This window comes from Chiloscyllium plagiosum, unplaced genomic scaffold (genome assembly GCF_037043375.1).
Source record: "Chiloscyllium plagiosum isolate Xiang-an unplaced genomic scaffold, Cpla_swu_hap1 HiC_scaffold_10, whole genome shotgun sequence".
In the NCBI taxonomy this organism is placed as follows: domain Eukaryota; kingdom Metazoa; phylum Chordata; class Chondrichthyes; order Orectolobiformes; family Hemiscylliidae; genus Chiloscyllium; species Chiloscyllium plagiosum.
In genome coordinates, this window is record NW_028270148.1 from 25,727,874 (window position 1) to 25,755,584 (window position 27,711).

The 27,711-nt window shown below is 40.1% G+C and overlaps 1 protein-coding gene across 7 annotated transcripts in view; it reads right to left on the reverse strand.

Moving 5' to 3' along the window:
* LOC122552683 (serine/threonine-protein kinase D3) overlaps nt 1–27,711 on the reverse strand; it is a 436,133-nt gene that overhangs the window by 300,876 nt on the left and 107,546 nt on the right. The window contains exon 1 of one of the 7 annotated variants that reach the window (XM_043695541.2): nt 21,065–21,325. The exons of 5 other annotated variants lie outside the window; for them this stretch is intronic. In XM_043695541.2, the coding sequence (XP_043551476.1) occupies nt 21,065–21,184 (120 nt within the window). In that variant the 5' untranslated portion in view covers nt 21,185–21,325. One more of the 7 variants, XM_087991222.1, reaches the window with a different exon arrangement.

A 27,711-nucleotide genomic window follows, 5' to 3' on the forward strand; every position in this document is an offset into this window, starting at 1 on the left:
GTGTATTAAATTCATTGACGCGTGGACGGAGGGGGATGAAGGTGAGTCCTTTGCTGAGGACTGATCATTCATCCTCAGTGAGGGGGAGGTCTGGAGGGATGGTGAAAACTCGGCAGGGCTGGGAGCTGAGTGTGGGTGCGGAGCCGGTAACTGGAGAGGGTGTGATGGTGGAGGGAATGGGGGTGGAGTCATGAGCAGGGGTGGTGTTCCCCTCAGGGTTCTGGGGGCCAGGAATGGTGACATGGGATCTGTGGGGGGCGTGTCAGCAGAATGCAGGTGAGTGGCCTTGGTGGGGCGGAAGTGGTGGCAGACACGGCAGTAGGGGTGGCAGAAGTCACTGAGTGTGTGACATCAGCGATGATGTGATGGGCGGACGTGATGTCGCGTGTGATGCATGAGGAATTGTGAGGGGTGGAAGTGGTTGTGGGAGTGGCCATGATGGCAGCAGAAGTGACATCATCAATCAGCGTGGGGGTGGCAGCTGCACCAGCCGCATGGCTAATGGCGTCCGAGCAGTTCCAGAGGCCGGGTGAATCTTCCGGAATGTTTGAGGAGCACTGGTTATGGAGGTGGGTAGATAAAAGTTTGTTGTACTTACAGTTTTTGATGTTTGAGATGGAGTTGAAATACTGTTTATTGAGAGTATGAATTCTCCTGAGGATGTAGTACAGAGTGGGTCCTTTGCAATTTACCATGGAGGAGGATTAGGAAGGGAATTCTAGAAATCAGGGCCTAGGCAGCTGAAGACACAGTAGTTAATGGTGGAATGATGAAAGTTGGAATTGTAGTAGAAGTTAGAAGTTAGTGGGCGGCACGGTGGCACAGTGGTTAGCACTGCTGCCTCACAGCGCCCGAGACCCGGGTTCAATTCCCGCCTCAGGCGACTGACTGTGTGGAGTTTGCACGTTCTCCCCGTGTCTGCGTGGGTTTCCTCCGGGTGCTCCGGTTTCCTCCCACAGTCCAAAGATGTGCAGGTCAGGTGAATTGGCCATGCTAAATTGCCCGTAGTGTTAGGTAAGGGATAAATGTGGGGGTATGGGTGGGTTGCGCTTCGGCGGGTCGGTGTGGACTTGTTGGGCCGAAGGGCCTGTTTCCACACGGTAAGTAATCTAGGTAATTTGAAAAGCACAAACATATTAGAGGGTTCCTATTTGAAAATATAATTTTAGTACAAGCACTTGTGTTAAGACAACCCACAGTTATATAGCACTTCTGACAAAATGGTCACAAGGCATTTTCTAGGAATATAGTAATCAAAGCATTACATGGAGTCACATAGGGAGATTCTGCTCAGATAAGCAATATTTTGATAAAGAGATAAATTGTCAGGAACACCTTTAGGAGGAAAATGAGGCAGAGAGGTGCAGGGAGAGAATTCCACACCAGGATGCCTAGGCAGCTGAAGGCAATTGATAGGATAAATAGATAATAATATACAAATTTAGACTGCGTATATATTGACCTGGTGATGGCCAAATCCTTGTCATTTTACAAGTTAGCGTCAGCTAATGTGCCTGCAGTTTAACTTTAAACATTTAAGAACAGAAGTACAGTAGCCAAGCCAAATTAAAGAGGATGAGGAGCAGGGTGGAATACATAATTATATTACATAAAAGAAAATTATATTCTTTTAACATAGGAACAAAACAAACAGATGAAGATTTCACATTTTGACCAGGGTTAATTCTGGTAAAATCAGGGCATTGAGAAACAGCCAGAGGAAGTAGGAAACAATATACACACATCAGACCATTGCATACATTTTTTAAAAATGCATCACCTTAATTTGTAAAATAGCAGTTTTAATGTTGTTTTCTATCCTAGCAATAATGCTACTTTGAGTTCCATCCTGTCCACCATATTCACATATTCCTAACAGGATATTTTTCAGGCAACAACAATTTTAGCAGCTCCCTGAAGTTGATTCATTCAAATGGCATGGTTTTTAAGCTGAATTTTTTGTCAACACACCAAACCATTCCTTTGTGGATGACTCAGTCAACAAGATGGATAATCTTGGTTGGCTGCGGGTGGTGGTGGTGGTGGTGGGGGGGGGAGTGGAGGGAAAGAGTGATAAGAAAAAGAAATGAGGATGTCACTTCAGCTAAGTAGTACATTGTTGATATGCTATAAAATGTTTCCAGAAAATTTTGGCTCCTGTCAAAAAAAAGCACGTTTCTGAGCCATAAACTCTCTGGAAATTTTTAGAACAGCTACAAGATACCAACTGGCTACAAATGATTTCATCGTTTCAGAATCCATTGCAAGCAGAAGACCCAATGGAATCATTCCCCAACCACTACCTTTCCCCTCCCACTCTCATTCCCTGGCAATGATATAATCCACTGCAAAAAGCTATACTTCTTCATAAAGCAGCCAAACAGGTTTCAAAAATATTATTCAATAAATATTGTTCAAAATAATCTCAAAAGTGGCAATTATATGAAACAAAGCTTCTTACCTGCAACATGCATAATTGAGATACTCGTACAATATTTCATTTGCAGGAAGAACTATGCAAGATCTGTACACTGCACATTTCTCCAAATGAGAGAGACCCAAAATGTGTTGAAAGGAAACTGCATAAATTGGCTTGTGAACGATAAATGAGATTACATTTGGATGGATCTCCTTTTAATCAGACAATTTCCAATTGGTTTTCATAATTAATTTAGCATTAACTTCCCATTTGTTCTGTACTTTCCTTCAGCCTTCATCCAATCTCCAAAACCTTACTCCATTGGCTTGTCTATTCCTTTTCATTCATGTTACCTAAGCCCAACACCTGGTAACATCTTCTGGATTAGTGGTGCTGGAAGAACACAGCAGTTCAGGCAGCATCCGGGAAGCAGTAAAATCGACGTTTCGGGCAAAAGCCCTTCATCAGGAATAAAGGCAGAGAGCCTGAAGGGTGGAGAGATAATCTAGAGGAGGGTGGGGGTGCGGAGAAAGTAGCATAGAGTACAATAGGTGAGTGGTGGAGGGGATGAAGGTGATTGGTCAGGGAGGAGGGTGGAGTGGATAGGTGGAAAAGAAGATCGGCAAGTAGGACAAGTCATGGGGAGTGCTGAGCTGGAACATCTTTTCAAAAAGCTTCCCCAATATCTCTACCCTTAAAATTCTAGTTAAAGATCACCTCTGTCAAACATTTTGCTGGTGATTGCAACAGATGCATTTGCCTCAGCCTCTTTTCTACAAAAATCAAGCTGCTGTTATTTAAAACTACTAAATAATGGTGTTAATAAACTAAAACAAGGTGGATGCTTGTAATCTAAAGCAAAAACAAATCGGTGCAGAAACTCAGGTCTGGCAGAATCTGTTGAGAGAAAACAGAATTAAGATCTGATTAACTTTCTATTGGACTCAAAACATTAACTCTGCTTTCACTCCACAGATGCTGACAGGCTTGTTAAATAATTGAATTGCTTAATTCAAGCTATTTGCTATTTTAGGGCGCAGATAGATAGTATATCAAACACAAGATAATGCTGCAATAAGAATCAACTTAAAGAGAAAATGAAAAAAAAACTGACCATTGACTGAATGCCTTATTTTTAAAAACTGTGTGAAGCAATCATTAACAAATGGAATATCATCTATATTTGAAGTGCTTCCAAAGCTATTTGGATGCGAACTGGGATGTTTTCATTTAGTTGGCCATTGAGCACCTTCTGATTTTCAGAGGTGGGTGGGTGGGTGGAGGGAGATGGTGGTTTTTGCTCTTTTGTAGATGTAAAGATAGGATTCATTCCGTACTCAGTCTTTTATGCTTTGACTGCTAAACGGTGGGAAGGAGGAGTTTTGTAGCTCTCCCCACTTCTTAGGTTTAGAGGGACAGAGATAGACAGGTAGAGAAAGAAAAGATGTTGCAGCTGTTACTTCGTAATAGTGCACTTAAAGATAAGTGACAGTTTGTCCCACAGATATAATCATGATTGGATCTTTTAAGAAGAAGACGTTCTTGAATGTTTCAGCTGTGTATCTTCTGTTCAGAAAATGCAATATCCTTTTATTGTCCGAGACGGATAACTGCAGTTGAGGAATATATCAGCCATGACCTAATAGAATAGTGGCAAAGCTTCAAAGGGATCCAAATGGCCTAAGTTTGTTTCTTTGTCGAGTATACCAATGACCCTGGAGTCAGTGGCAGTGGTAGAGGTCAAATTAGTGCCATCTTTCTTAAATGTTTGAGAAAACAAAAACTGCAGAAATCAACAGGTCCTACACTAGGAAAACCTGACCACTAAAAACTCCACACTATCAAATTAAGGAACATGGAATTAAATTGCACGCATTATGCAGGAAACTTCCACAATGTGACATGATTCATAAAGGACATATAAGAACATCTTGGATCACTGGAAATACAGAGTGGTTCAAAGGAAATACATTGGAGTTGAAAGAAAGTGTGAAGAGATTTTATGATAGGATTTTATTAGAGTGGTAGGATTTATTTTTTGCTTGGTTTCAAAGATATTCTTGATCCTTTAATAGCAACGTGGTATGAAAAGACCAGAGATTTCATTATTACAAACTCCTCCAGGTTGAACAGATAAAGAGTTAACCTGAATGAGCAAAATGTTCAATGCAGACAATGAATAACAGGCAGAACTTGTGTCAATCTTTCTCATGTTTCCTCTCAATCTTTGGAAACAACTCCATTATTCCATGACTCATACAATAATGAAGTTTGTCCAATGATAAGTTCCCTTGACAGATTTACAATAGCAACTTATTGCACTGGATGATTTCAACTTTTACTTTATTCTTTTGGAAGTGACACTAACTCTCCACTGCTCTAAGTAGAGACCAAAACTGCATTAAAATACAATTTGTCATTTGGGAACAAAGAAAACACAAACCTATTTTAAATAGGCTATCTCTTAAAATCATTCTGTTGCCCTATAACCCTCCATTTCATACTGTACCTATTTCTTGATGATCACTGTATCAGTTGATTCCCTCCTGCTTCTACCTGTATCTGTTGTAACCTGTCTTTCCCTTTAACCACAACGGGGTATTTCCAACAATTTGTTAATAAATCACATTAAGGTGAAGTCATGTCCATGGTTTTATCCTATAAAACTACTAACCAATAATCAAGATGGCAGTTAACAAGGTTCGAGTCAACATTAACTACTCTCGGTCCTCTCTACTGTTTTTGCCAGCTCCAACCTGACTCCTTTCCTTGCCTTCGTCCTAACACAATTATAACTCTGCTATTGTGTGGTTTTATACACTCACTTAAGAGTATGGATTCAAGACAGACTAGCTGAAAAGGAAACTATGTAAAGTTTTAGGATTCCTTAGATCTCTATTTATTGCATAGTAGCACTAACTACTAGCAAATATGGTAATCTGAAATATATCAGGTTCTAGTCTTACTGTTATATCATTGAAAGATCATTCTCTACACGTGCTTCTCTCTATCAACCTTTCTGACACCTCTCACTAATTCACAATGCGCTATTTACACCTTGTACAGCGCATCTTCATGACTGATTGCGAGAATGTCCCAGGGTCCTTAGCACTTGCAAAAGACTCCTCACAAGCTTTCCTTCCACAGCAAAAACATTCCTTAACTGTTATGCACACCCTCAAATGAATTAATTGAATGAGTACTAACAACATTTACTGTAATCATTTCCTTATAGCTCTCACCCTCCCCAAATCTTGACTTAATTCATCAGTGTCAATGAGTGGATTTGGAAAGTCTGTGACAACATATAGGAACAGGTGAAGCAAAGCAGGTGACCTTTTTTTCTGCTGGCTTCCATTAAATCAGAAATTTAATCAATCTGGTGGCTTGACTATTTGCCTTGATTGGATTGTACTTGCTGTAGGGTCTTGTGTTGATGTAACTGCAAGAGCACAGGGGCAAGTTAGGCTGTTTTGCCGCATACAGCAACTGGATTGGTTGATGGTGTTACTTCTTTAAAAAAGTGATGTTGTTCATCCATATATAGTTTTTCCTCATACAAAGAGATTTGTTCTATTGCAATATTAGCCTGTTCTTCAAGGCATTAACATCTATGTTGGTTTGAAAATAATTTGGTTTAATACTTAAGGTGTTCTTCAGAATGTAGCACACCTTTTCAAAGTAAGCTTTATTTCCTACAATAAAGCTGAAAAATGTGTTGCTGGAAAAGCACAGCAGGTCAGGCAGCATCCAAGGAGCAGGAAAATCGACATTTCAGGCATAAGCCCGTCTTCAGGAATCCTACAATGAATACTTGTTGGCATAAGGCTGGAGAATTTTGTCTTCAATGATTTGGAGCTTCTGAATCCTGTCAGGGAGTGAGTCCTGATCATATCAGGGCAGGGCCTGGGGGGTGCTAGCTTTCTGGGGTGGTGTAGTTCAGGGTTTGTTAGTTAAATGTAGGACGCAAGAGTTCAACTAAATATTCAATGTCTCACTTTTCGCGAGTAAACATTTTACTTGATAATCAGAAGAAACATCCAAAGTTTCAGTTTTTATGGAGATTTTCAGAGGACTCCAGGCAAAGAGGAATTATCCTGAGGAAAATTCAATTTCCCAGGTAATCCCTTTAAGTCCACCAGGATGGGGATTTTGAAGGATCCGGATGCACAATGCCCATCTACATTGGCATAATTGCCTAGCCAGTCAAAAATCTGCCCCTTTGACGAAAGGTTGTTGGGAAGTCAAACATAGAATTAATTGCTAACTATTATCTTGGTGGTCAAAACCAGATCTTGATGTTGAATTGTGGCAGTTGTAAAGAATGTTGTGATATTGCTAAAACTGTAAGTTGTTAAAATTTCTATAGTTTTAAAAACTGTTTTAAATGTAAAGTTTAGCTGAATGTTTTGACTTATTACAGAATCACAGATTTATGATGGTTCAGAACGAGGCCATTTGACCCATCGCTTATGCACCAGCTCGCTAAACATTTTAAGTTGGTATCAATCTCCTATCTTTCCCTGTAATCCTCCATTCTATTTAAAAAACAATGCTCACTTGAATACCTTAAACCTGCCTCCACCATACGTCTAGGCAGCGCATTACCTTAAATATTTACTGAGAAAATGTTTCTACTTCTCTCTTCTTTACTTCTTTTACAAAATGCTTTAAAACTATCTTCTTCTTGATTCACTTATGAGTAAAAACAGTTCTTCCCAATCCACTCTGTCCAGCACCCTCAAGATTTTGAAAACTTTTATTACATCTCCTTTTTGACTTTCCTGCCCAAGCAAAACATTCCCAAACTCTCCAATATCCTCATAACTGAAGTTTTTCCTCCCCAGAACCATCTTTGTTAATCTTCAATGCACTCTCTCCATTGTACTTACATCATTCCTATAGTGACATCAAGGACTACACACGATGATTCAGCTAAGGTCTAGCCAGCATCATAAGTTCATCATAACCTCTCCTGGCTCTTGTACACTATGCCCTATTAACAAAACCTAGAATACTCTATGCTTTATTAACAGCTCACCCGACCTGCCCTGCGAATCATAACAACTTATGTACATATACACCCAGCTTCAGTTCCTACATAGTCTGTAGGTTAGAACCTTTTATTTTACACTGATTCATGGCCTTTGCAGCAAAGTGTACCATTTCATTCTTCTCAGCATTGAAACCACTCACTCAATCAACTTGTCTTTGGAGAAAATCTGCACTGGCCTCCTTGCAGTTTACAAATCTCCCAGGTTTTATGCCATTAGAAAACTTTGAAACAGCCTCCTACGTAGCAAGATGTAATCTATCTATGCTGACTCAAAATCAACCCACACTGTTCCACGTGACTTTTAATTTTAGCCCAAACAACTGTTTCTAGAAGCTTTCCCAAATCCAAAGTTAAACATGCAGGTCTAAATTGCTGGGGTGATCTTTGCAAACTTACAGTCATAGAGTCACAGAGATGCACAGCATGGAAAAAGACCCTTCGGTCCAACCCGCCCATGCCCAACCCAATCTAGTTCCCCCTGCCAGCATCCAGCCCATATCCCTCCAAAACCATCCTATTCACATACCTTTTAAATGTTGCAATTTCACCAGCCTCCACCACTTCCTCTGGCAGCTCATTCATTACACGTACCAAACTTCTTTTGAACAAGGGCACAAGGTTTGCAATTCTCCAGATCTGCAGCAATAGCTCCAAATCTCTCACTTCCTTCAATGTCCTTGGATGCACTTTATCTGGTATCAGTGCCTTACCAACTTTTAAGAACAGACAGCTTACCCAATTCTACCATATCAATTTTAAGCCCTCGAATAATCGGATTTTATCCTCTGTCGCCATGGCCTGGGCAACATCTGCAAAGGAGGATATTTTCATTCAACGCCTCAACATGCCTCTTGGCTCCATGTGTAAATCCCCTTTCTGGTCCCTAATCAACTCAACTCCTCCTTTTACCACACTTTTGCGACTGATGTGCAAAAAGAACTCTTTGGGATTTCCCTGAGCTGTTTATTTCATCATGTCTTTTTGGTTCTTTTTCTGGTTTTTCACCTTCTGAAGGTAAGACCAATTTTACTGTTACAGTATTGAAAGGCCTTCAAGTGCTTTTATTAATGTCAAATACACACGTGCATACACACCTGCCATCACTCACAGTTACATTTGACCAGTGAGGAGCATGCTTGTGACATCACCACAATGTTACTCAAAGGTACAAAAGCCGTCACACAACATTAACCTTTTCCATCAAAATGGAAAGTTAACACCGTCTCCACAGATGCTGCCTGATCTCCTAACTACTTTCCATCGTTTTCTCCCCTTAATTTCAGGTTTCCAGTATTTCACTTTGGCAGAAGGACCAAGATAACTTGACACATTGTTTTCATTCTTGGAGAAGTATCACTACCTCTCCTTCCTACCCTATTGTCTTGATAATAATGCACTTCAAGACACTGGTTGCTCAGTGGTATTTAACTTATGTTATTACTTTTTGTTGTTCATCAATTTTAGATTTCTTGTTGCTTGTCTAAGTGTTTCTAAAGGAGAATACTCCCCTAAAAATGGGAACAAATCAACTCGCTGATCGGAGGAATCAGGCAGAAAATAGTTTGTTGGTTTTATAAACAGACTTGAACAATAGTTATACCGAGTTTTGAGAAGGTTTGTAGCTCAGGTTGAGGTTCTGGACGTAGGTTTGCTCGCTGAGCTGGAAGGTTCACTTCCAGGCGTTTTGTCACCCTACTAGGTAACATCTTCAGTGGGCCTCCAGGCAAAGCACTGTTCATGATTCCTGCTTTCTATCTGTATGTTTGGGTTTCTTTAGGTTAGTGATGTCATTTCCTGTGGTGATGTCATTTCCTATTCGTTTTCTCAGGAGGTGGTAGATGAGGTCCAACTCTGTGTTTGTTGATAGAGTTCCGGTTGTAATGCCATGCTTCTAGGAATTCTCGTGCGTGTCTCTGTTTGGCTTGTCCTAGGATGGATGTGTTGTCCCAGCGAAGTGGTGTCCTTCCTTTTCTGTATGTAAGGACACTAATGTGAGTGGGTCATGTTGTTTTGTGGCTAGTTGGTGTTCATGTATCTTGGTGGCGAGTTTTCTGCCCGTTTGTCCAATGTAGTGTTTGTTACAGTCCTTGCACGGTATTTTGTAAATGACATTAGTTTTGCTTGTTGTCTGTATAGGGTCTTTCAAGTTCATTAGCTGCTGTTTCAGTGTGTTGGTGGCAAGATAATGCCAAGACGTCTCAGTAGTCTAGATATCAGGGTTCTTAGCAGAAGCAGTAAGGCAAAGACTCGAACAAACAGCTCTGCCAACCATTCAACCCAAGCTTTGGGTCCGCTACGTGGATGACATCTTTATCATCACTAAACGAAACAAATTAGAGGAAACCTTCAAGACCATCAATAATACGCCTTACTGGCATAAAATTCACTAAAGAGGAGGAAAACAACAACAAACTGCCATTCCTCGATATCACAGTAGAGCAAACAGCCAATGGGTAACTTCAAACCAGCGTCCACAGGAAAACAACACATACAGACCAAATATTGAACTACAGAAGCAATCTTCCCAACGTCCACAAACGAAGCTGCATCAGAACATTATTTCAACGAGCCAACACACACTGCAGCACAGAGGAACTACGCAGAGCAGAGGAAAATCACCTATACCATGTATTAAAACAGAAAGGGTATCCAATGAACACAGTCCACCGAGTTCTCAGCAACAAACCCAAACAAGCAGACAGAACACATCCAAAAACCCTTGCCACTCTCCCCTACATCAAAGACATCTCAGAAATGACTGCCAGACTACTCAGACCACTTGGTATCGTGGTAGCCCACACTCTCACCAACACACTAAAACAACAGCTAATGAACTTGAAAGACCCTATACAGATAACAAGCAAAACTAATTACAAAATACCGTGCAAGAAATGTATCAAACGCTACATTGGACAAACAGGCAGAAAACTAACCACCGGGATACATGAACACCAACTAGCCACAAAATGACATGGCCCTCTCTCACTAGTATCCTCACATACAGATGAGGAAGGACACCACTTCGCTGGGACAACACATCCATCCTAGGACAAGCCAAACAGAGACACGCACGAGAATTCCTAGAAGCATGGCATTCCAACCGGAACTCTATCAACAAACACATCGAGTTAGACCTCATCTACCACCCCCTGTGAAAAAGAATAGGAAGTGACTTCACCACAGGAAATAACATCACCAACCCAAAAAAACCCAACCATATAAAGAGAAAGCAGGAATCATGAACAGTGCTTTGCCAAAGGCCCATTGAAGATGTTACCAGTAGGGTGACAAAACGTCTGGAAATAAACCTTGCAGCTCAGCAAGCAAACCTACATCCAGACTTGAACAATAGTCTTTTTTGGTATAGTGTGTTCTGAGTATAGAAATGGTATACAAGGCTAAGATACTGCTGTTTTCGTATTCCAAATCAAAATAGTTTTTGTTCAGTATAGTAAGTCATCAAAAGCTAGGCATAATGTATTAATGCACAGAATGATATAGCATGATAAAGAGGCCTTCCAGTTCAATGGCTTTTGCTGGTTGCGACTTTCACTTACAGTTTCCTCATGACAGTGTGCTTATTCGCATCACCAAGTAAGAGAGATAATATGTTTCTGATAATACTTAGGCAGAAATTAAATTGCACTCTATGAGTAACTACATTTCAGTAAAAGTGTCAATACAATACACATGACACACACCCACATAGGAATCTGATGGAACAGCTTTTCTCTTTCGCCTACAAGTAAATTTATGAACTTCCTTCATGCTGGATACATCAAACTCATATCACCAAAAAGTCATATTTGACAACATACGTAGATAAACAAGCCAGGCAAATGTAAAAGCTGAAAAGACGCAGGCAGATTATAAATACTCCTTTATGTTTAGTTAGTCACAGATTTCAGTAGTGTTAGAAAGTAATTTTTAAGTCCTTCAGTGCTTTATATTAATTATTAAATATTCATTTTCCAATATTCTTTACATTGTTAAACTAATAAAATGCTTAATGAATCTGCAGAGGTATATGAAGTGGGGGTTTTCTTGGATCGGATCTTACCACAGTGACTAATTGCCAGGAAAACAAGGCAATGTTTAGGAACTGAATCGGTGAAAATAGGGAGTGGTGGAATGTGGGAGCTGCCTGTGTGCACTGTCAAACATGAAGTGAACACAAAACACATACTTAAAAATTGAAAAATACAGAAGAGAGTATCCATGTAATAACCTGGGACTCAAGATAAAGGATTCAAAAACAGAAGGTGGTTTCCAGAAAATCGGGGACAGCTGATCACTCTGTATCCTAGACTTAATATATCCATATGGCTGTGTGAGACTCCAAATTATGTGATGTCACATCACCATGACATAGTTTGTATTAACCCATCATCAATGCAATATAACACAATGCATTACAATAAATTATTTAAAATGCAGCAGTAGGCTTTATTGTAACCTGTTTCCTGAATTGCTTCAAGTTCTCAGTTGCAGGATTGGCACGAGGGTAAAGTGTAAATTCTTCTTTCAATCATCATTCATTGCACCAAAGCTGAAGCGTCAAGTAATTTTCATTTTGAAATTTAAAAAAAACAAGGTCAGTCACTAACACAGCATTGATAAACTATAGCACCCAATGTATCGTGCCAAACAATCGCAGAATGCAGGGTAAAACCTGCAAACTTTCTAAACTGAGGCAAGTTAAAAGGAAGTACTTCCACACAGACAAAGAAGGGGAACAATCTCTGGATCATCTGCCTTCTAACAGGACTAGATAGAGTAAATACAAGAAGGATGTTTCCAATGACTGGGGAGTCCAGAACCAGGGGTCACAGTTTAAGGATTCAGGTTAGGCCATTTTGGACTGAGATGAGGAGAATTTTCTTCATACAGAGAATGGTGAGCCCATGCAATTCTCTGTCAGAGAACGCAGTCAAGGCCAAAACATTGAGTGTTTTCAAGGAGAAATTAGATATAGCTCTTTGGACTAAAGGGAAGAAAGTGGGAACAGGTTAATGAGGTGAATGATCAGCCATGATATTGATTGGCAGAGCAAGCTGTAAGGCCTAAGTAATCTATTCATACTCCTATTTTTGACATTTCTGTGCCCCAAAACTACTGTACTGTTAAATAGCTCCTTGTGGCTGACGAAAACAGGATATTCAGAGAACTTCCTCTAGGTTACACTGATTTATCTGCTAAAAAAAGATGAAATTGTGTAAAAAGGTCAATGAGATTCAAGTATACGTTACATCCAACAGAAAGCAAGTTCCTGAAATCTTCACAGTGATTTTAAAACATTGGGATGGAAGTTGGCCCTGTCCATAAAACAGCCTAAGGTCCAGATTGGTTTGAGAAACACATCAAGTTTCAATATCCTGTGTTGAGGCAATTTTGAGAAGGCTCTTCAAATTAAGCAAGGGCACCAACAGTCATCTTTTAAAATGTTTAAGTATCGATACATTAACTTACTAAGAAACTGCACGATATACATTAATGCAACCACTAAATTGCTCTGTATAATTTTTTAAAAATTTATTACCACTGGATTAAAATCAGGTTACTCAAGTAAAATACAAACAGAAATTGCTGGCAAAACTCAGCAGGTCTGGCAGCATCTGTGGTAAGAAGATTAGTTTAGATTCCCTACAGTGTGGAAACGGGCCCTTCGGCCCAACAAGTCAACGCCAACCCTCCAAAGATGGACCCACCCAGACCCATTTCCCTCTGACTAATGCACATAATGGGCAATTTAGCATGGCCTGACCTGCACATCTTTGGACTGTGGGAGGAACCCGGAGGAAACCCGCAGAGACATTGGGAGAACGTGCAAACTCCACACAGACAGTCGCCCGAGGCTGGAATTGAACCTGGGACCCTGGTGCTGTGAGGCAGCAGTGCTAACCACTGCACCACCGTGCCGCCCTAAGTTAATATTTGCTTTCTTCAGAACGATACCCGAAACATTAATTAATTTTCTTTCAACAGATGCTGCCAAACCAGCTAAGTTTTTCTGTTTGCATTTCTGATTTCCAGCATCCAGTCTTTTTTTTTGAAACTCAGGTAATGACCAGTTATACTATTTTTGTGAAAGCCCATTTCAGTTCTAATACAACTCTTTCTGGAACATGCAAAAGATAAGTAAATTCTAAAATGCTACCCAACAGCACCGGTTAATACCAGATTTGTGATCACGCAAATGAGCTAGAGATGAAACATGAACTTCACTTCAGAAAACCAATGCATTTTCAAGCACAATTTAGACCAGCATTGAAGATAGTTTTTTTGGATAGAAATTTGTTGCCTCTCAAATCATCTCCAGGAAGAACAGACACACAAAGGGAAAAAAACCCATCATATTTGGAGAAGACGCACTGACTTTACTGGACTTCCCATTCTGAGATATATGAAATGAGTTAAATCAGTATGTGGATTAGTGGTGCTGGAAGAGCACAGCAGTTCAGGCAGCATCCAAGGAGCAGCGAAATCGACGTTTCGGGCAAAAGCCCTTCATCAGGAATAAAGGCAGAGAGCCTGAAGAGTGGAGAGATAAGCTAGAGGAAGGTGAGGGTGGGGGTGGGGAGAAAGTAGCATAGAGTACAATAGGTGAGTGGGGGGAGGGGATGAAGGTGATAGATCAGGGAGGAGAGGGTGGAGTGGATAAGTGGAAAAGGAGATAGGCAAGTAGGACAGGTCTGGACAAGTCATGGGGACAGTGCTGAGCTGGAAGTTTGGAACTTGGGGGAGGTGAGGGAAGGGGAAATGAGGAAACTGTTGAAGTCCACATTGATGCCCTGGGGTTGAAGTGTTCCGAGGCGGAAGATGAGGCGTTCTTCCTCCAGGCGTCTGGTGGTGTGGGAGCGGCGGTTAAGAAGGCCCAGGACCTCCATGTCCTCGGCAGAGTGAGAGGGGGAGTTGAAATGTTGGGCCACGGGACGGTGTAGTTGATTGGTGCGGGTGTCCCAGAGATGTTCCCTAAAGCGTTCTGCCAGGAGGCGCCCAGTCTCCCCAATGTAGAGGAGACCGCATCGGGATGCAATAAATGATAAGGGTGGATGTGCAGGTAAAAAACTTTAGATGGATGTGGAAGGCTCCTTTAGGGCCTTGGATAGAGGTGAGGGACGAGATGTGGGCGCAGGTTTTATAGTTCCTGCGATGGCAGGGGAAGGTGCCAGGATGGGAGGGTGGGTTGTAGTGGGGGGCGTGGATCTGACCAGGTAATCACGGAGGAATGGTCTTTGCGGAAGGCGGAAAGGGGTGGGGAGGGAAATACATCCCTGGTGGTGGGGTCTTTTTGGAGGTGGCGGAAATGTCGGCGGATGATTTGGTGTATGCAAAGGTTGGTAGGGTGAGCACCAGAGGCGTTCTGTCCTTGTTACGGTTGGAGGGGTGGGGTCTGAGGGCGGAGGTGCGGGATGTGGACGAGATGCGTTGGAGGGCATCTTTAACCACGTGGGAAGGGAAATTGTGGTCTCTAAAGAAGGAGGTCATCTGGTGTGTTCTGTGGTAGAACTGGTCCTCCTGGGAGCAGATACGGCGGAGGCAGAGGAATTGGGAATATGGGATCGCATTCTTGCAAGAAGTAGGATGGGAAGAGGTGTAATCCAGGTAGCTGTGGGAGTCGGTGGGTTTGTAAAAAATGTCAGTGTCAAGTCGGTCATCATTAATGGAGATGGAGAGGTCCAGGAAGGGGAGGGAGGTGTCAGAGATAGTCCAGGTAAATTTAAGGTCAGGGTGGAATGTGTTGGTGAAGTTGATGAATTGCTCAACCTCCTCGCGGGAGCACGAGGTGGCACCAATGCAGTCATCAATGTAGCGGAGGAAGAGGTGGGGAGTGGTGCCGGTGTAATTACGGAAGATCAACTGTTCTACGTAGCCAACAAAGAGACAGGCATAGCTGGGGCCCATACGTGTGTCCATGGCTACCCCTTTGGTATGGAGGAAGTGGGAGGATTCGAATGAGAAATTGTTAAGGGTGAAGACCAGTTCGGCCAAACGAATGAGAGTGTCAGTGGAAGGATACTGTTGGGGACGTCTGGAGAGGAAAAAACGGAGGGCTTGGAGGCCCTGGTCATGGCAGATGGAGGTGTAGAGGGAGTGGATATCCACGGTGAAGATGAGGCGTTGGGGGCCGAGGAAACGGAAGTGATGAGTATGTGCCATTCGTGAGTTTTACTGGTTTTTCCTTCACAAAAATAAAGTAACATTGGAAAAAGGATATTATTGGCTGACAATAAGAAAATTAATTGAAGAAGCACATTTTGACTTCAAAATTGCTAAGTCTCCCCCCTTGGTCTTTCAACAAAGGACCTCCTGTTGGATCCAATTAATCTGTTTGTGGTCAGACTGTTCAACAGAGGACTGTGCACTCATCTGACAATCTGGGTAACACAGAACAACATTTTCTTTTCCATTGAATAACCACCTCCTTCGGTGTAGTAATAAAAAAAACTTAGATCAAATCAATCCGGTTAAGAGTTTAAGAGCCAGATTAAACAGCTTATTAACATCTTGAGACGTATTTGCACTATACACATTTCATATCAAGATACTGCACACCAAAAGGGGAATTTGAGATTTTTGTAGTTTCAAAGCCTCAACAAAGTTGTTATGCAAATCAATAAGGAAATAAAAACAGATATACAAAAATAAATCAAAAACAGTGATAGGGTAGAATTAATATTCCCACATTTATAAGATCGCTACGGTACCAAATGCCCAAGGACAGCACCAATTCTGATTCAACACTTCAAAAGATGGCAATCATTAAAATTACTGCACTATGTTCACAAATATGTTGTCTTCTCACACTCAATCCTTTTTTTACTTGAATCCCAATTACAATGTGTGTTGGATTGGAAATCTTGCACTTGATTAAAAAAATTTCTACTTAAGAATCATCCAGACTTAACTAAATTACAGATACAGCACTGCCCAAGGCACATGGGAATTATGGTCATAATGCAGCAATAGAACATTGTTCTCAAGTTAGAGTTAAATTTAACGTAATTCACCAGCTGGTAAACCTACAGCACTGCATGGATCCTTAGTTTTACAACTTACCCAATATTGCATTCCACTGACTTCAACGAACTGTAAAATGGGCACAGTGTAAAACAGAATTTGTGCTGATGTCCTCAGTTTTCCAAGACATGTCTGCGTTTCCAATTGTCCACAATAATCTAAGAATTGTTCAAGCCAATTAAAAATCCTGTTTTTCTAAAACACATAATAATTAAATGTTCAGGCACCTCAATCTGGACAATCTTCCCCTAAAACTCACTGTACGTTTTTTATTTCTTTTTAAAATTCCTAAAATCTGACATCTAAACGCTTCTGTGATATTTGGTTTTCTTTATCACACATCTTGATGCCCGGAGACAGTATGTTACAGGGACTCAATCAATCAATCTGAATTAGAGACATAGAGATTATTGTAATCAGCCAAAGTCTGACTCTAGTCATGTTCTAGGTGAAGATGGAAATGTATAATTTGTATTATCCACCAGTGTAGATGGATGGATGAAATCAGAATAAGAAGTAGTATTTTTGAATTCCTAGAGTTTATAGGTGACTTCCATAATTGATTTTCACGAATAGTTTAAATAATTGGATTGTCATTTAGCTTGATCATGCTCAAGTCCCTAACCTTTTCTTTTGAAGTTTAGCAATTTTCAAAGTGGAAAAACGATTTCCCCAAAAATGTCATAGCCACAAATGAGTGGGGAAAAGGATGTACAAAAGGTACTCATTTCAAATGAGGGCTTGAAAATCTTCTGGATTTGAAGAAAGTACATGCAACAAATGACTTTAAACAAAATACTAAGAATTTTAAACTTTAATGTGCTGTTGGCCTGTGAATGGGAAAGGGTGGCCAATGACTCTAACTTGATGCAGACTAAAAGTTGGACAGATGACCTTTAAATAAATGATGAAAATGATAGAAAAAGGGAGGTGATTAAGGAGAAAAGAAACAGCTATGCTGGGTTACAAAACATGGTGGTACAGTTGCAAATTTGGAACAGCTGTTTATTCACTCAAGCTACTGATTTTAAATTGAAAAAAAGTGGAACATAAATTCAAAATGTGCCATCAAGCTACTTTAATTGCACAGATTGAGGATATCATTATGGTAGTATTGTGCATCAAGAAAATCCTGCAATTTTTGCACTGTAATTTAGAAATATAGTACTTTTAGCAACAACCACGGGCGTAGACTACTTTTAATCACAGCAGTTGCCAAGTAGCAGCTACTAAAACAGAAAACACATCTTTTTTCTTTATTTGAATTGATACTAATACTTAATAGTTAAATATTAACTTTCTCACAAAGGATTGCTGATGGTAAAATACAGCCTGCTGCAGCATATTAGCTCAACACTTTTAGGAGCCATATGCCATATTAAACTAACAGGATAACTTCAGTTATTTATTTCATGCTGGGAAGATTTTTATTTAGATTGCATCACCCACCATCAGCAAGCATTCAACCTTCTCTCTCCTTCTGTCTTAAACTGGAAACCCTAACTCTTTTCAAGAGAGTGATTTTTCTCTTTTAAAAATAAGATAAGATTCATATTGGAATCTGAATATTCAACTTTGTTTCCATACAAAATCCATTTTCAAGGCCTTGGTTTTCTTTAACATGGTTTGAACATCACTTCTCAATTGTTGAAAAAAAACACTGCCCAACGATCCAATCACTCATTTATTTAAACAGAACATTTAGCAGTTGGGGCGGGGGGAGGAGTACAGAAGAGAATGGCATAGATAATGAATCCAGCTGTTGGAGACAGAAATGCTCTTAAGTACTGATGCCTTATTGTTTGAAAAACAGTAAATTAGGTCAAAAGCAAACCAAACCATTCAGTATAGTTGAAAAATCTACATTGAGTATTACCCTTCCAATTTCCCAAAATCTTTTTCACCTTTACAGAAACAGACTAATGTATTGCATATTTTCTACTTTCTGTTTTAACGCATTATGGTTCCTTTTCATGAAAAAAATACATCAGAAATAACAAAATTCTTCAACCCACAAGAAACTTCCAACGATTTTGAAAATTAAATAATCCACAAAGTCAATGTTTAATGCTGCACCCACCCAGTACTGTTACAAAACCAAACAGCTGATACCCTGCATAAAGCAAAAGACTGTGGATTGGGGGAGAAAAGAAGTTCAAATTATTGTTGGAAAATCTAGGAAAAAACAAAGAGTACAAATTAGCAAAGTTGAAAAGTGTGGTACTAGAAAAGAACAGCAGGTGAGGCAGCATCTGAGGAGCACAAGAGTCAATATTTCAGGCATGAGCCTTTCAAATTAGGAGCAAGCCATGTGGTCCCCTCAAGCTTGCTCCACCATTCAAAAAAGATCATAGGTCGTCAGATTGTGGCAGAATTTTTATTGCCTATCCTTTAGTTTCTTCACCAGCAAGGACATCACTTTCCCTCTAACTGAATGGTATTCAATGATCTTGCCTCCACCAATCTTTGGGAAAGATAGTTCCACAGATTCAGTTTTAAAAGGAAGGCTTTTTTTTCCAAGCTGCGTCCTCTGGTGCTGGTCTCCCCCACAGTGAAAAGCTTCCTTTCAGCAACCACCGTAGAATCAATCTGCGAATCCCTACAGCGTGGAAATAGGCCATTCAGCCCATGGAGTCCACACTGACTTTCTAAAGCGCATCCCACCCTGTCCCACCTCCCCATCCTCCCTCCATAACGGAGCATTTCCCATCTAATCTACCTAGTGTGCATATTCCTGGACTCTATAGGTAATTTAGTGTGACCAATCCACCTAACTGGCACATTTTTGTTCATGGGAGGAAACTAGAGCATCTGGAGGAAACCCATGCACACACAGGGAAATGTGAAAACTCTACGCAGACAGTTACCAGAGGGTGGAATCGAACATAGGTTCCTGACACTATGAGGCAGCATGCTAACCACTGCGCCACCATGCCACCCCACCTTCCCAAGACCCATCATGATCTTATATGCTTCAGTAAGACCATCTCTCATTCTTCTAAACTCCAATACTTAGAGGCCTATCCTTTCCTCATAAGATAACCCCCATCCCAAGAATCAGTCAAGTGAACCTTTGAATTGTTCGTAAATGCAAGTACAGGGCATCCTCAATTATCCGATAATTCAGAAGTTCGGAAAACACAGTTTACCCGAGCATCGGTACCTTGAGATTTTGTTCAGATAATCTGAAATTTGGAAATCAATGTTCAGATAATAGAGGTTGTACTCTAGTACTTTTGAAAAAAATTATGATACTAAAGCTGGACACAATACTCTAAATGCGATCTCACAAGTACTCTGATACTTTACACAATGGTAGCAAAACATTATTGGTTTTATATTTTATTCCCCTTGCAATAAACACAAATATTCCATTTGCTGGACCTGGATACTAAATTTTATTATGCATGCATCAAGATTCCTCTATACTGCTTGAATACCTCTCCAATTAAGTAAAATGTTTCTTTAGGCTTCTTGCTGAAATGAACTAAGGTCATATTTTTCCCATTTCCTAATTTTTTTGCCCACACACTTAATCTATTGATAGGGTGTCCTCATTTAAAGCTCATTCCCATAGGAAATAAAACAGGAATTATGTTCACAGAAAAACAAAACCTGGACCTTTTAAGTTAAATTTTATTACTTGAAATGAATGCGTTTCTACATTGTTAAGTTAAATAACAAAATAAAATCAAAAATACCCATAAAATGCAATATTTTACTGACAGTACTTCCTGCAGACTTTCACTAATTGGGCTATTCCTTATGGGATCAATATTTATTCCTGGTCACAATCTAATATAGTCTTCTTGGGAGACTGCTGTGCCCTTCCTTGCTGGTTACCATTGACCCTCAGATTTGCTTACACCATTGCTCCAATGGCTGCTCATCTTGGCCACAAAGGGCCCCTATCTTTCGGCTGACATGTTGGGGAGGGGACACAGCATGTGGGACTACTGACAGAGGGGGGTGGGAAGCGATGGGGAAACACTGTTAACCAGCACTTGTGGTGGGGCGGTTAGACCAGACAATCTGGGACCTAGTGGGTGGTAGGGACTTTGTATTCAGATCCCATGTAGTGATACAACACCAGGCGAGGCCACAAATTGGAAGGCTGGGAACATCCTCAAGTCAGAGGGGAAGTGGTCACACTAAAATGGTGCCAATCTTCAGATTCTGTAAAATACTGCCAGAAAGAATAATTTCATGAATCACGCGATGTTCCAGGAGATTTCCAACCCTAATAACTTCCTGATGTTAAAGTGAAAAAACATGAACCAGGGTGATATTATACACATAGAATACAGGTAATTCTCCAATAACGCGACTGTGATCCAGCAAACCCTCGCTAAGAGAAAATCTCATAATAAAAAAAATGAAGCCAACGGGAGGCGTGGGTCGGGGTTCCAGCCGAAAATGTAACTCATGAGTGCTCAAATATCACCCAAAGTCTAATGCAAAGTATAGCACACCTGAATGAATGTTGAAATCATAATTATTCACGAAACAAACGTAAATTTAACACAGTACATTCAGAAAATGTAAGAAAGCTGCTCTTTGTACAGTACTTCCCACAGAAAGCTGCCCCGTCTGCAGATGACATCGCAAATACAGGACGGCGCAAATACTTCAGCGTGGACATAGCGCATGTGCAAAACGGCATGAAGACTGGCACCGACATCACGCATGTGGGGGTATCAAAACTGTGCATTCACGGACACTGACATCACGCATGCACGGACACCAGTAGATGTGCAGTACAGCGCCGCATGCGCAGAACGGTGCAGAGATTCGGCACGCACATCGGTGCATTCACAAAACAAAGCATGCGAACTGATTCCGGCTGGAATCGCGCTATTGCCAACGGAGGTAAGCTTCTCTGAAATATCATTCACTAAATCTTCAGTGACATTAGCCAAATCGTGCTGCTGAAATGCACGTTATACCAGAACTACCTGTACCTGCACATTCCTTTGCAGACTTGCAATTTAGAAGTTATTTTGCTCTCTACCTTTCAAGAGATTACCCAGATTGGGAATACAGCCAACTTGCATATAACAAGTTTCGAAAACAACACATCTTAGTACTCACTTTAACATTACATGCATGTACAGGATCCTTTACTTTTCCTATTCACCTGACTTTTTTCATTTGAAACATAGTTAAGATGGTCAAAAATCTAATGACACCAGGTTATAGTCTATCAGGTTTATTTGAAATTGCAAAGCTTTCAGCGCCCCACTCTTTCCTCAGGTGTGGTATGATAGGGAGGTACAAGACAGTATTTATAAGCTTATAAGTACTGTGTCTTGTACTCCCTATCATACCACATCTTAGGGAGAAGCAGAGTTCCAAAAGCTTTCAATTTCAAATAAACCAGTTGGACAATAACCTGGTGTTGTTTGATTTTTGACCTTATACACCCCAGTCCAACTCTGGCACCTCCACATCATAGTTTAGATGGATGGGGGAAGATCAGTGCCAAGAGGTAAATGCCACAGTCGCAGCAGCTATTTGCACATGTTATCTCAAGAAACAGTTCCTATCATAAATGTTACTCCAAACTTTAAAAAAAGCATGTTCATTCCATTCCAGAGATTGGAAATAGTCAGCTCCAGGACCCTAGTTCTGGGTTACACTTTATTTAAAAGTGATAACTTCAAGTTTGAACATTTTCTGAACCAACCAATATAGCCCTTTTCATTCTATCCTTTCTCCTGTAGATTGAGAGTTACGATCTAATACAGCTCTTCAATCAATTACCACGTAGTAACATCAATAAGTATAACAAGATTTTGATTAGCATTCACTGCTAATTTTCAACATGTGTTGAGTTAATAATTAACTGCAGTCATTTTGATTCCTGTTCAAGTACATTTCTCTCAAAATTGCATCTCAGCTTAGCTCTGTGCTTTACATGTTTAATCAATGCACAAGCTTGTTGTAGGAAGGTCAATGTCATGCAATTTTTGTCCCCATCCTATGAATGGTAATGGCTATGCAGTTGATATTGTGCATATGGACTTTCAAAAGGCAGCTAATAACTTTTCACACAGCACAAATCTAGGGGTTAAACCAGCACAGACCATATGGATAAGACTGGTTAAGGAACATTTGAATAGAAACAGAAGTGTATAAAAGCAGGGAAGTTACGAAAAACCTTTTTAAATTAATATTTAGATTCTAACAGTATTACAGTCTATTCTAGGTACCATGCTTTAGAAGGATGTCCAAGTCTTACAGTGCAGAGGAGCTGTTTGAGAATGGTACTTGAGAAAAAAGGACATCACCTATGTGCAGAACACGTAACACTGGGTTCACCTCATTACAAAAGATTAAGGGAATATTTAATAGGAATATTCAATGTTATGAAGTATTTTGATAGATGCTACTAACTTAGTCCATCTCCAGTCAATGATTGACAACTGGAGAATACAGAATTAAAGTTAGTGACAAAAGTACTAAATGTAACATACAATAAAAGGAATATTTCATTATTTAACAGAGCAGGTTATGATGATCTGAGTGCAACATGGGCAATAGAAGAAGTTTCAATAACTTTTCATCCAGTTTCCTTTTGAAATATTAAAAGGGGAAAAAATTAGAGGACCAGGGAGAAGACTAGGGATATGGCAGTTGTTGGATTGCTCTTTGAATTGACTGAGTCAATGTCTCTTTCTGTGCTTCTTCATTCTCTGGTTATATCATCTCAACTATGAAAGTATCAAGACTTAAAATATAGGTATATTTTGAACAAGCAGGCTATGTCTTCAAAGAAGCGCTTCGCAGGAGGCTCTCAAGCACTGATGATGTAAAGAAGCGCTTCGCAGGAGGCTCTCAAGCACTGGTGATGTCGCCTAGCCAGGGGACGAAACGTTTGCAACAAAAACTTCCAGCTCGGCGAACAGAACCACAACAACGAGCATCCGAGCTACAAATCTTCGCACAAACTTTGAATACCTATGTCTGAAATTCAGTTCTCAGTGGAGAACTTGTACCATGCTAAAAGTCAATTTATTTTGTTTTACCAAAAATAGCCTCTCAATATCATTCCACAGCATTATCAAGCTTGCATCTGTTACACATTTCATGACAAGTTCAATATTTTAATGCAAAGCAGGAAGGCTTCCTCATCTTAATATCAAATTGCAAATAATTAAACTTACCCAGCTCAAATCAGGTCATCATTTCAGAATGTCAATACTGACTTAAACAAAAGGTGAGAAAAAGTCAGTGCTGAAAACAGCAAGGATGCAAATATGAGAAACAGATGTTCATTTCTTACACAGAAATTACAGCATAGAAACACGCCAATCTCAATAGGCCTATGCCACTGTTTCTTCCAATCTGCCGTCAAATCACCCTATCAACGTGGACTTATTTAGTTTCCTCTTAAGTGCACTTATTGTTCACCTTTAACACTCCATGTGCTCAAGACTTCTTACTTATCAAGTAGGTGGGGAATGGCAGTTTAGATTCTTCAAATTGCATGAGACAGCTGTTAATGCTTCCTGAGATCTACGTCATGCTTTTCACAGCAGTTTCAAAACAGGTTTAGAAAACAAATCAATGCACCTTTTTTAAAACGAATGAACATGGAATTTTCTACTGTGATTTTGTATCCATTTTTACTTTTTGTTTTACATTCCATTATTTCCAAGTTAAATGTGATGGCTAAACTTTTTTGAAGAAAAAAGCAAAAGCCATTACTACACAGATGGAAAATATTTTAGCAACACAATAACAATAGCAACACAATAACAATAGCAACAACAGTCAGTAATTCAGACCTATCTATTGTCATTTAATTAAATCATTGCTAATCTGGATTTTAACTCCCATCTGCCCGTTCATGGCTTTTAATAATGTTTGTCATACAAAAAAAATCCAAATCAACTTTAAAATTCTCAAATGACCTGGCCTCAACAATTAATTCCATATTTCTATATATGAGATACAGTCAGAATCATAGAATCATAGAGATGTACAGCATGGAAACAGATCCTTCCGTTTAACTCGTCCATGCCGACCAGATATCCCAACCCAATCTAGTCCCACCTGCCAGCATCTGGCCCATATCCCTCTAAACTTATTTATATACCCATCCAGATGCCTTTTAAATGTTGCAATTGTACCAGCCTCCAGCATTTCCTCTGGCAGTTCATTCCACACACATATCACCCTCTGCGTGGAAAAGTTGCCCCTTAGGTCTCTTTTATATCTTTCCCCTCTCACCCTAAACCTATGCCTTCTAAATCTTGACTCCTAGTTTCTTTTCCTTCATCATTGTTCATTTGTTTTTGGACAATCATGTGACACCAAATTTCCAACAGTAACAAGAATTTCTTGCTAAATCCAGAACCTAGCATTTTTATGCTGGGGAGTACAATCACAGTCCTATAGCAGTAGTAAAATATCATTGCGTAATATCTCGTCTATTTATCTGGATAGACATTAAAAACTTAAACATCAAAAAATGTTTTTCACAAGACTTTTAATACAAAGGTGCATGATTCACAATCACCCAACATAGGACTCTTAAATTTTATTACTCAATAGTTTGTAAGTTATTCAAAATACATAACAAGAAGTATTATATTCTATGCTCGAGATCATCAGCACAATGTAAGAGTAGGGTTGCTATTAACTTAAAGTTGAATAATATTTCTCAGGGTTGAAGAGATTACTTTGATCTTAGAAGAAAGAATGGACTGAGCAGACTAAGGTCAGATGAGTGCAGAAGGCCTTAGCTCATCATTAAGGGGATTGGAAAGAAATGAATCACTACCTTTCAGCATATCAATGTTGGTGGGGGGACATCAGCACTGCTTAAATGTTTATGAACCCTTCATGAAGCAAAAGTAAATTGGATCAGTGAAGTATTGTAAAAGGTTTTGTCTAAAATACTTTCACAATAAGATATAACTATATCATTCTGTTGTGACTGTATGCTTACATTGTACTATCCAAACACTCCATGTGAGTACTTTTGAGGAATCCACAATCTTATCCATAAATTAACTACAGACTGATTTGGAAATATGGCTCTACCTTAATTAAGTGACTGGGTAACAAGGTGATGGGTGAAGTATAATGTAGCAAAGTGGATGGTCAGAGAATATTGGGTATCCTTGTACAAGGAAAACAAAGTTTACAAGCATTTACAGCAAACAATTAGCAAGGTAAATGGCATTTCGTGTTTATTACGAAGAGATTGGAGGAAATGGAACAATGAATATTCATGCCACAGAAATGCCAGGCAATGACCATCTCTAATGTGAGACAATATAACCACCCCCACATTGACATTCAATGGTGTGACCATCAGTGAATCCCCTATTATTAACATCCTGGGGATTACTATTGACCAGAAACTGAACTGGATTTGCCATATGAATAAAGTGGCAGCAAGACCATGTCAGAGGCTCAGAACACTGCAGCAAGAAACTCACTTCCAGACTCCCTAAAGCTTGACGACCTTCTGCAAAGCATGAGTCACTAGTGTAATGAAATACTCCTCAATTGCCATTCAAGAAGTTTGACACCATCCAGAACAAAGTAGCCCATTTGATTGGCACCACATCTTCATGAATCCACTCCCTCCACTACCAATGCTTTTCACCAAAGATCCTTACTGAACCTTACAAACCCATGACCACTTCCATCAGAAGGACAAAGGCAGTGGATACATGGGAACAACACCACCACCCTCAAATTGCCCTCCAAGCCACCCAGCATCCTGACTTGGAAATATCTCCAGTCCTTTGCTATTTCTGGGTCTACTCCCTCCCTACAGTATTGTGGGTCTACCTACAGTGTATGAACTGTAGCAGTTCAAGGCAATTGCAACTCAGGACAACCAATAAATGCCAGCCAGCCATCAAAACCTAAGTCCCAAAAAAGAATAAAAAATATCTTGCTACAATTGTTTGGAACTGTGGTGCGACCCCATGTGAACCATGGTGCACTGTTGTGAGCTTCACATTTGAGGAAGGATATTCATACATTGGAGGCAGTACAGAGAAAGTTTACTGGAATAGCACCTAGACTGAGGGAGTGGTCCTAAGATGAGAGACTGACCAAATTGGATTTACATGCTTTGAGTGCAGAATAAGAGGTGATCTCATTTAAACATACACTATTCTGAAGCAGCTTAACAAGGTAGACACAGATGTTGCTCTCTCAATGAATGCTGTCTGACCCACTGTGATCGCCAGCATTTGTTGTTTTCAGCACAGATGCTATTGAAAGGGGAACCCAGAATGTGGAGCTACTGTTGCATGTGCAGCTGAACAGAGTCTGCGCCTCAACAAATGAAGGTTTTCTGCCATCATCCTCTGTAGCACAGGGATCTGCTTGGTCAAGTGTGGCAGAGGAGTGCAACTTATTGGCCGATCTAGAAGAGGCTCTTATGTTGAACAAGCAGTAGTTTTTTAAAAAACATTTTAGCAACTACTTACATTGATACAACAGAATTTATTATATACACTATTAGGATGATATGGATGTCAGGTCTTACCTTTCTGGGATCTGAAGCTGCTCTGCCAACATGTCTTTCATCAGTATACACTTTCAGACTCACATACACAAGGTACAGCCTAAGACTTCAATCATCGAGGACTGAGAGAAGTAATTGCTTCACTGAGAGGATTGTGAATCTTTGAAAATGTCGACAAAGAGGGTTGTGAATGCACTACCATTGGGTTTGGTTGAAATTGGGATAGACAGATATTTGGCCTTTTGGAAATCAAGACATTTGGAGAGCAGGTAGGAATGTACTGAGGCAAAAAAATCTGCCATAATCATACTGAATGGCAGAGTAAGGTCGACAGGCCATCTGGTCTATGCCTGCTCTCATTTCTTAGGTCATGTCCTTTGTGTGTATTACATCAAAAACACAGGTTTTCATCAGCTTCACAGACCAGTGGCAACCAATTTATACAGACATAAATTCAAGTCTGATTCTGTTAATTATGGTTTAAACCCAGTCAGAACATTGTGACAGCCAAATGAATCACAGAATTTTCCCTTTCTCTGCCCCATTGCTGTGCACAATCTACTTCTGAAGCTCAATTCATACTATGTGTAACAACAAAGGCGACCACTTTATTCACAAACCTAAATCATTTACTCATAATTCCCAACAGGAAATGGATGTCATAGCAACTCGGATGACCCAAATTAAGGGAGTGCTTGCTGGTTTAAGCAGAGAAGG